Source organism: Esox lucius, chromosome 5, assembly GCF_011004845.1.
Source record: "Esox lucius isolate fEsoLuc1 chromosome 5, fEsoLuc1.pri, whole genome shotgun sequence".
Lineage (NCBI taxonomy): Eukaryota > Metazoa > Chordata > Actinopteri > Esociformes > Esocidae > Esox > Esox lucius.
The window spans coordinates 28,874,005-28,884,656 of NC_047573.1; the positions used below are offsets into that span (position 1 = coordinate 28,874,005).

The following is a 10,652-nucleotide window of genomic DNA, read 5'->3' on the forward strand; positions in this document are numbered from 1 at the left end:
CTGAATAGCCGCCAATTTAGATCCATTATTCCTTTTGTTAATGGAGGTGAAAATCACCACTTGTTGATTACATAACAATTCAGCCAATGATATAATGTAGTTCTCAGTGACTTATATTAACTGGTCATTAGCCTAACAAAATCAAATCATAACCAATTTCCAACTATTACATAGTAGAATAGGTTCAACTTAATCAACTCTATAAGAAGGATATATTTTATCCAGCCATAGCTTAATTTGAGAAAAAATTAAATCTTTACATATTTTAATTGAGACATATGAAGGTTTGTATTGTACAGTGAGGGAAAACATATTTGATCCCTTGCTGATCAGTTGCAATGATCATGAGAACGGTGAAGAATCACCCCAGAACTACACGGGTAGATCTTGTCAATGACCTCAAGGCAGCTGGGACCACAGTCACCAAGAAAACAATTGGTAAAATACTACGCCGTGAAGGACTGAAATCCTGCAGCGCTCGCAAAGTCCCCCTGCTCAAGAAAGCACATGTACAGCCCAGTCTGAAGTTTGCAAATGAACATCTAAATGATTCAGAGGAGAACTGGGTAAAAGTGTTGTGGTCAGATGAGACCAAAATCGAGCTCTTTTGCATCAACTCAACTTGCCATGTTAGGAGGAGGAGGAATGCAAAGGAGTGGCTCAAGAAGAAGCACATTAAGGTCCTGGAGTGGCCTAGCCATTCTCTAGACCTTAATCCCATAGAAAATCTGTGGAGGGAGCTGAAGGTCTGAGTTGCCAAACATAAACCTCGAAACCTTAATGACTTGGAGAAGATCTGCAAAGAGGAGTGGGACAAAAACCTTCTTGAGATGTGTGCAAAGCTGGTGGCCAAATACAAGAGACGTCTGACCTCTGTGATTGCCAAGTGTTTTGCCACCAAGTACTAAGTCATGTTTTGCAGAGGGGTCGAATACTTATTTCACTCATTAAAATGCAAATCAATTTATAAAATTTTTGACATGCGTTTTATTTGTTGTCTCTCACTGTAAAAATAAACCTACCATTAAAATTATAGACTGATCATTTCTTTGTCAGTGGGCAAACATACAAATTCAGCAGGGGATCAAATAATTTTTACCATCACTGTATATGAGTATTCAGTACGGTTTGTGGACTGTAGAGAAAAATAATAACACTTTATAATCTCCTTGCATTGCAGTCTAACCTTCTTGTAATAATGTACATGGAATAATTTTTTCATGGCGTTCACCATCTGCTAAATATGTTCTAACATTAATGCAATAACCTTTTTTTCGGATAATTCATATTAAATAAAACATCTAATGTTGTTTTGAATTAATTAATTAATGTTATCTCCAAATAGGAATACTTTTGCGAACAAACACACATAAGGACCACAACTACTTCCATATTCCTGAGCTTTAAAATTCCCACAAAGATGATAAAATTCATATTTCAGAATATTGTCCACAACCTTTGCATGTTAAGCCAAATACTGTAACACCAGATACTTACTAGTGGGTGAAGTATGCCCTGCAGTTTTTTCTCATACTGTTTTAAGGAGTCCATGTCAGGCTGACCATTGATGGGGATCTGGGTGTTGCTGATGACGCCCACATTGACAGCACCTTGTAAATGATTTGAATATTTGAGGTTAAACAGGGGATATTTGTAACAGTGGATTATGTTGAACTTTCATTACTAGTAAGTAAAGAAATGACCTTAAATTATGAGAGCTTACAATTTGAACCCCAGCACAATGAGGTCTTATTGTACCGATTACCTGTATTTCCTCAAACTAAGTGTCCTTGATCAGGGTAGCCATACTTGGCATCTCAAAGTCATTGCTCTAATGAATCTTTTCGGCCAATGCTCATAGGGCCCGGAAGGCCCTGGAAGTCCAACATACAGGGCAGCCATATGCTATACATTTGTTAGCATAGAGATGTCCATGGTGCTTTAAAGACCTCTCTGGGAATATTGCTATGAATACTTTTAAAGAGTTTTATTGTAAATAATCTAAATAAGCCAATAAGGAGAAAATGTGTGTATTGATTTTCAGCCTCTACATTTATACAAATCATTGAATCAATCAGAATTTTGCTCAGGCAAATTAAATTAACAACATAATCATACCAACATAAATCAAACAGCAACACCAACAAATTGAGAACAAATTGACAACCTGATAAAAAAACAAAGCCTCTTCAAAATTCGCAGAGGGAATTTTTTAACAGTCATTCAGTACAAATGTAAGGAGATCCAAGCTGAGTCCAAAAAAAGTTGGTCCTACTAACCTAGTTGATGGGACAAACACTCCCATATTACAGGCCTATCAAATGAGAGATTTGTGAACGAGATGCTACCTGGCAACGATTGGGATAACTATAGCACAAGTTAATTTTATAGTCAAATGTATAAAAGTATAAAACTGATAAAAAAGTACAAAAGTCATCTGAATGTTTTGTATGCATAGAACTGCAAACAGTTCTATAGATGATCAAAGAAACCCAGTCATGAAGGTAAAATAATAACATTTTAAATTTTCTAAGGAATACAGAAAAATGCTGAGCAGTGAGCTAGATTTTGCATAATTTAGTTCAACTGGTATTTACACTACATATTGCAGAATAGCTTGGTACTTTGGTACTGTTCTGATGGAGCTAAAAACTGGAACAACAACATTTCTTACAAAGAAAGTAGGCAAACATTCCCTTTCTTTTCAATATCACATTCACACATTAAACATTAATTTTATATTTTTACAGATAAAATACTACATCTACATCTCTAAAGGTGATACAACAGAATAATGGCCTGTTAATATTAGTCATTGAGAACTACATTAGATCGTTGGCTGAATTGTTAAGTAATCAACAAGTGGTGATTTTCACCTCCATTAACAAAAGCAATAATGGATCTAAATTGGCGGCTATTCAGCAATTTGGAATGAGGCCAATGGTATGAGCAGAATAAAACACCAGCAACAATTGCAAATACACAGTGCTCCTTGATTTATTTGCATATAATTATTCTATCCACTCTCCTGAACATTTCCTAAAATACATTCACTGCGGCGTATAGAATAGTTTTTTCTGTATGAGTCAATATGTATTTCATATCCATTAAGTTGCATTGTGGAAAAAGAGGGTGTGGAAATATTGTGTTGCTAGATGTAGCACACTGTTCCCCATGATTAGACAGGTTTGTCTTACTCTACACATTCTCCTGGACATTTCCTACACTGCTTTATCTGTGGAATATTCAATAGTTTATGAGCTATGAGGCAATATGTATTCCATATTCTGTCATTGGCAACATTTTATTGTTGTCAATGTTTTGAGAGGTACATGTTCTCAAACAATTAATAAACTCAATTTATCTCAGTTTTTAAGTAATTCGTTGGTTTCTTTTATTTAGAAAAATTCCAGTTTTTCGTGACCCGGAGGTGTTTCTTTAATGTTGCTAACAAGACGCCGATCATGTCTGTTCATTTCAGGTTTGCAATGCTTTGCAATGTTACAAAACTATTTGTAGTATTCAATAAAGCGTTTCCAACAAACATTCTTAGACGACCCTTAATGTTTTCCTCGTTTAGTGGGTATGGCGATATGAGATTGGATGCAGATTGACGTTTTTACAGGACTGAACAAAACCTGGATCATTCAGCCACCTCGAAAGCTTGTTGGTAAATGTAAAACCGAAACATTGAATGGTTTTCAGACATTCTTGTGAATGTATTTTAGTACAGTTATGTGGACTTTACTACAAGGAAACGTAAGCGTAAGTTACTTATTAAATGTTGTCAAATGTGTTGACATTGATACTGAGCAAATGCTAGCTAGCTAACATTTGCGACTACATTAGCTCAGTGAGCGACTTTCGCCCGAATAAAGAAGGGGAGGTCCACTGGACGGAGAGGAAAAACTCATAGCAGAGCATTTTAATTAAAGGAGAATACGAAGATATGACAGCGAAAGGACACGAAGAATGTTTCAGAATAAAGAAAAAGGAAACGTAATTATCGAGTAGCACGCTAAAAGAAGAATAAAGTACACTTTGAAGTGAAAGAGGAAGAGCTGATTAAGGTTGTCTCAGTGGAAAAGGGACAAGCTTTCAGAATGGAGGATGTTACAGTTGAAGAGAAATACACGTTTCGGTTGCAAGAGGGGAGAGGGACTATCCCAACGAAAGAGGAGGATGGCGATTTGAGAATAACAAAAGTGAATGAGGAGGCAATCACATTTGTTACAGTGAAGGAAGAGAAAGATACTTTTGCAGAGAAACAGGAGGAATACGTTTTAAAAGTAAAAGAAGAAGAAATAGAGGAGGAAACTCAAATTAACGGCCGTGAGTATTACACCAGCAAGCATAAATAATGTAGTAGTTAAACAGATGTATGTTTATGTTTTACGAGGCATTCTAACTGGAGTTAACTGAGATATTCAAAACAAGTGCAAAACCTGCAGCAGTGGGTTTGTGCCTGACATGAGCAGTACAGAAGTGTGGTGCAAAAGGGTCTCAAGGATCCTGAAAAGGTCTTTATATAGAAATGGTCTAAGACGGGTTCTCAGAAATACAGAAAGGGTTGAAAATATATTTCACCACCATCCTTTTAGAATTTTGAAGTAGTCCAGAAGGTTGGCCTAATTATTACTATTTTCTAAAAGTTACTGTACTCTAATATGTTCTTAGTGGCAAGGTAAATTATAACCATACGCACTGGTACTCTACAGCGCGTGGCACCTAAAGCCCCCTGCACTGCTGTCCATAGTGCTTGGAAGCTCGCCGTCCGCTTGACAATAGTCTTACCAGCTGCTGACAGCCCACCATAAGAGGCCAGTGTCAACTAGTGATGGCCATTCGAGGCTTCATTAGTGTTATTTTAGAAGCAGGATATTATACTGGCAGCACTCAGATTTTTTTCTCTCACGATTAAAGTCCTCATTGAAATGTATAAGGCAATATAATTAACAATCGAGTCTGTGAAAAAGAACAGACAAGAATAACATTGGAATGGACATTAAACATAAAATGTTCAGACGAGATTAACTATATTAACTTATATATTTCAGTGATGGCTTTTATTTTGAAAAGAAAATCTCAGTTAGCACTGCTAGCATAATGTTCTGCTGCTAGAAAAACGGCAATGAAGTCTGGAATGGCCATCACTAGTGTCAACACCCTCTCCATAAGAAATATCCGGGTGTTGACATTCTACTGCCTCAGTCTGCTGTTGGTACAATTGATTCATATATTGTTTCCAGTTGCATAAATCACTCCTCCTATTCACCTCAAACGACTAGCTTTCTCCATGTATCAGTGAGCAATTCATGTGTTTATCATGAGTGAGGGGTGGTTGTTCATAATCGGAGAGTTCGACAAAAGGGTCGGGACGTAATCTCCATATTTCACTGTGGAGCTGCACTCATTGGAGCCCGTTAGGTCATTGGTGTTTACAGACAATAACACTGGGAAGGTCGGAGAGGTCAGTTCCTTGAGAAAAGCCAGTACATTTGCACCTCAGATGAGAGGTGTTTAACTTGACTTGCTCCTCTGAAGGAACCTTCAGCCTACCTGTAGTCTGGAGAGTCACACAGATGCAGCAACCTGTTAAAAGCATGAGAGAATTCTGGGGAAAGGATACACAGAAGGGAGGCCTAGTCAGTGGTTGCTGGGTAATATAACTGAAATATCCCAAGTGGGCAGAGCTGTTTAACTCCTGAGGGCTGTACTAGGTAGCAGGATTAAGGTGCTAGTGAGCTTACTTTGGTCAATTCTGAATTTAACTCAAAATGAACTGGTGAAGTTGGCCTTACCAGTTACCTGTGTCCATTTCTATGGCAACTAATCCTTAAGCTTTAGCCTGCTCCATGGGCCGACTTGTTCCCCATTATCCTGAATCAAGTGTCTGAGCTGTAACTTGAGGATCAATTCCATTTTAATTTTCTTTGTTTGGAATGCTACGATGAATTATACAGTATCTCACAAGTGAGTACACCCCTCACATTTTTGTAAATATTTGATTATACATGTTGGCATTCATGGTTCCCTCAATGAACTGTAGCTCCCCAGTGCCAGCAGCACTCATGCAGCCCCAGACCATCATACTCCCACCACTATGCTTGACTGTAGACAAGACACTTTTCTTTGTACTCCTCACCTGGTTGCCGCCGCACACACTTCACACCATCTGAACCAAATATGTTTATCTTGGTCTCATCAGACCACAGGACATGGTTCCAGTAATCCATGTCCTTAGCCTGCTTGTCTTCAGCAAACTGTTCGCGAGCTTTCTTGTGTATCATCTTTAGAAGAGGCTTCCTTCTGGGACGACAGTGTGCGGCGTATGGTCTGAGCACTTACAGGCTGACCCCCCACCCCTTCAACCTCTGCAGCAATGCTGGCAGCACTCATAAGTCTATTTTCCAAAGACAACCTCTGGATATGACGCTGAGCACATGCACTCAACTTCTTTGGTTGACCATGGTGAGGCCTGTTCTGAGTGGAACCGGTCCTGTTAAACCGCTGTATGGTCTTGGCCACTGTGCTGCAGCTCAGTTTCAGGGTCTTGGCAATCTTCTTATAGCCTAGGCCATCTTTATGTAGAGATTCTTTTTTTTCCAGATCCTCAGAGAGTTCTTTGCCATGAGGTGCCATGTGAGAGCGATGACACCAAATGTAACACACCTGCTCCCCATTCACACTTGAGACCTTGTAACACTAACGAGTCACATGATAATGGGGAGGGAAAATGGCTAATTGGGCCCAATTTGGACATTTTCACTTAGGGGTGTACTCACTTTTGTTGCCAGCAGTTTAGACATTCATGGCTGTGTATTGAGTTATTTTGAGGGGAGAGCAATATTTACCCTGTTTTACAAGCTGTACACTCACTACTTAACATTGTAGCAAAGTGTCATTTCTTCAGTGTTACAAAAATGTGAGGGGTGTACTCACTTTTGTGAGATACTGTATGCTGTATTTAAGACCTTGTGTTTGCAGTAGAAGGTCATCAGTTGATATCTGTTTTGATGTTCTCTTTCACATAGCAGGATCCTCTGAGGAGCCTCAACAACATCCTTATGCTGCAAAGGCAGAGAAGTGTTACTCAAGATCAGAAGACCACATGGTACAGCTGGGTCTGGTTCTGCACAGCTCTATCAGGAGCAGAGACCACCTTCTGTTGAGCGCTTTATTACAGCGGTGCCGCCAGCATCCATCATAATGTGTCTCTCTTGGTCTTTTTGTTATTACCAGGACATTGCTAGCCTTCCTCCGGGACTTGTGTCTCCTGACAACACCTTACTGCTGGTTCTGAAAAGGGTGTCTGTGCGGCTGGTCGATTGCAGGAAAACATGGAGGATGAGTTCAACTGAGATAGGAGACAAGAAAGAAGCAGAGTTAATCCTGCTAAGTATGGGCCGTTTTATTGTTTTAACAAAATAAAATGTACACATTGGTCTCTGTTACCCGAGGAGGAACATGGACTGGTGAATGTAATAGATATCATACAATTTAGACTGAAACCTTTCCTCCCCAAAACAATTCTATATTTGACACATCATGTTATGTTAACCTATTTAAAAGTATGGTTAGGGATTTGGGGATGTATTCATTGTTGAATATCCTACAAAATAACTTTACACCGTTTAACTTTAACAGTCCATTAGAAATGCTCACCTGGATCAGGTGTGAATCAACTGAATGCAAGATTAGAAGTGAAGCTAATTTAAGCTCATTTCTCAAATGATATATTTTAGCTTTTAACATGGCATTTTAAAGACGTGTGGTTATTTTGGTGCACATTGAATAGAGTCATGAGTGCAGTCTGTAGTGGCAAGTCAAAAACATCTGTAATGAACATAAACAGCAAAATTACCACAAGACACATTTTCAAAGAATGAAGCTTACAAAGTGTATGCGAGATGAATGTAAATCTTGAAAATCCATTTAAACTGCTGTGCTATACATACCAAAAACTTAATATTGTTTTAAGACACCTACTGTTCTGTTGATAATGGCCAGATTCAGAATTGTGTATGTACTCTTAATGTGAGCACTCTTTAAATGTCTGGAAGTTTTCTTCCAACCTGGTTTTTGTATGTGGCTAATCTGAGCACTCAAAACCTTGCTATATGACCTCTGTAAATTCAACAGAATTCCTCAAGATTGCATCCTGAAATTGTCTTGCATGACAATAGAAAAATCCTAAGCTGGAATGTGAAGTTAATTGATGTTGGCTAGTTTAAGTCTTATGTATGTCTTGTTTCAATCGTACTCTAGGCCTTTATTCGTGTTTAGTATTTATCCTGTAGTCATTTAGCAGATGCTCTTAGCCAGAGTGACTTATTTACTAACTACTCTGTTTCCTTTTGGCAGAAGCGAGTCATGGCCCAGAGCAGCCAGAGATGTCCCAACAAACAAAACAACACAACTGCTCTCATTGTGGAAAGAGTTTTACCAAGTTAAAGAACCTAAAAAAGCATGAGAGAATGCACACAGGGGAGAAGGCTTTCCATTGCTCTCTGTGTGCAAAAACTTTTACCAATTTAGCATACCTGAAAAGACATGAGAGGAGACACACTGGAGGGAAACCCCTTTACTGTTTCAGGTGTGGCAAAAGATTTACCCAGTTAAGTGAACTGAGAAAACATGAGAGATCACACACAGGAGAGAGAAAACACACAGGGGAGAAGCCATTTAATTGCCCCCAGTGTGGAAAATGTTTTACCAAGTTAAAGAACTTAAAAGAACATGAGCGAATACACACAGTGGAGAAGCCTTTCCATTGCAGCCAATGCACAAAGAGATTTATCTGTTTGGGAAGACTGAAAAGACATCAGTGGACGCACATTAGAGATAAGCCTCATCACTGCTCCCAGTGTGGGAAGAGTTTTATTTTGTTAAGACAGCTTGAGAAACATGAGAGAACACACACAGGAGAGAAGCCTTTCCACTGCTCCTTGTGTGGGAAGAGTTTTTCAGACTCCGAAAACCTGAAAAAACATGAGAGGAGACATACGGACGAGAGGCCTTTTAACTGCTCTCAATGTGGAAAGTGTTTCACGTTGGTAGAAAATTTAAAAGCCCATGAGCGAATACACACAGGCAAAAAGCCTTATTACTGCTCCCAATGTGAAAAGAGATTTTCCTCATCAGGGGGACTGAAGTCACACAAGAAGACTCACTCAGGAGAGAAGCCTTTCAAATGTTCCTATTGTGGAAGGACATTTTCCTGGTTAGCGAGTCTGAAAAGACATGAGCGGACACACACAGGAGAGAAACCTTATAACTGCTCCCAATGTGGTAAGAGTTTTACCCGGTTAGGCTCCTTGAAAATGCATGAGATAATACACACAGGGGAGAAGCGAAAGAAGCCTTTCCATTGCTCTCTTTGTGTAAAGAGTTTTACTGAGTCAGGCAACATGAAAAGGCATGAGAGGACGCACACAGGAGAGAAGCCTTTCCACTGTGCTCAATGTGGTAAAGGTTTTACCCAGTTGGGACATCTGAAAGGGCATGAGAGAATACACACAGGTGAGAAGCCTTACCAATGCTCCCAATGCAGGAAGAGTTTTACCTTGTTAGGAAACCTGAAAAAGCATGAGCGAATACACACAGGTGAGAAGCCTTACCAATGCTCAGATTGTGGGAAGGCATATTCTTCATCACAGTCACTTAAAAGTCACATGAGAATCCACACCGGAAAGAAGCCATAATATTTTACATAGTAATTTTATAAGTAATTTTACAGATGCTGTGAATGTCTAGGTGGGACAACCAGTCATAGTAGTAGTGCACCTTACTCCGTGATCTTGCAATTAGCCAAGTGATGTAAAGGAAAGAAGGAAAATAAATAATTGCCAGCACTAGTTCTTGCCATCTGTGGGGTGGTGTGTGTCAAGTCACCTCTCGTTTAGTGACCAAAGCAAATAAAAACAATTGAAGCACAAAAGAGAACCATAAATGTTTTTACATTAAACAAAAATCATTAATTAAGAAACTGATTCTAAAATGACAAATTGTATTGTTGTAAATAAACAGATTCAATGTACATACTCTAGTTTAATGTTGTCCTTGACCACTGCAGACAGTCAAGTGCTGTATGCATGTGAAATATTTTCTCTATCCATTTCTGACAGTTCTGTAGTGGATTAATTATGTTTTAACAAGATAATGAACCTGGTAGAATGTTTTTATTTATCAACTGTCTTAGGTCAATTTCCCCCCTCAAAGATTTCAGTTTGTTTTTCAATTGAATTGTTCAACTTATAGGTCACATTAAAAGTGGAAAGAGTTCTGACATGATTTATCTTTGTCTCATTCTTTTACATCACAAAAACCTGGCATTTAAACAGGGGTGTGTAGACTTTTTATATCCACTGTATATAGTGTGTCATCAGTACATTTTCTAAGGAAAAACTGTGGGGAAAACTACAAACAAAACAAAATTACCTTTTTCAATGATACTTTACATCAGGTAAAGAAGATACGATGGAGCACATTGAGAAATGGTCAGAGCTTAAGTCATTTAATGTTGAGGACAAAAAAAAATCCTGTTTTGATATTAATGTTGTTCATCTGCTTGTGCGCACTATCTTTGGAGAGGGATTGTGTTACAAATTTAAGCACATTATATTGTCCTTCGCCGCTGAAATGTAAAAGTA

General features: G+C 38.7%; 1 protein-coding gene across 3 annotated transcripts; it reads left to right on the forward strand.

Annotated features, from left to right (window-relative positions):
- The first annotated feature begins 3,457 nt into the window (after positions 1 to 3,457).
- On the forward strand, positions 3,458 to 10,039 carry LOC105027624 (zinc finger protein 135-like). Of its 3 annotated transcripts, none has more exons than XM_010899791.5 (4): positions 3,458 to 4,332; positions 7,035 to 7,114; positions 7,243 to 7,399; positions 8,365 to 10,039. In XM_010899791.5, the coding sequence occupies exons 1-4, from the start codon at positions 4,104 to 4,106 to the stop codon at positions 9,702 to 9,704; spliced, it is 1,806 nt and encodes a 601-aa protein (XP_010898093.3). In that variant the 5' UTR covers positions 3,458 to 4,103; the 3' UTR covers positions 9,705 to 10,039. The 3 variants fall into 3 exon arrangements, with proteins under 3 accessions (XP_010898093.3, XP_010898094.3, XP_028975453.1); XM_010899792.5 differs by having other exon boundaries at positions 7,038 to 7,114; XM_029119620.2 differs by lacking the exon at positions 7,035 to 7,114 and having other exon boundaries at positions 4,229 to 4,332.
- The last annotated feature ends 613 nt before the right edge of the window (positions 10,040 to 10,652 follow it).

Bases quoted from the DNA above. Each gene is read 5' to 3' on its own strand.
- LOC105027624 (XM_010899791.5), top strand. From the start codon at position 4,104: ATGGAGGATGTTACAGTTGAAGAGAAATACACGTTTCGGTTGCAAGAG. The intron at 4,333-7,034 runs GTGAGTATTACA...TCTTTCACATAG, and splicing joins GGAAACTCAAATTAACGGCC to CAGGATCCTCTGAGGAGCCT. The intron at 7,115-7,242 runs GTACAGCTGGGT...TGTTATTACCAG, and splicing joins CAAGATCAGAAGACCACATG to GACATTGCTAGCCTTCCTCC.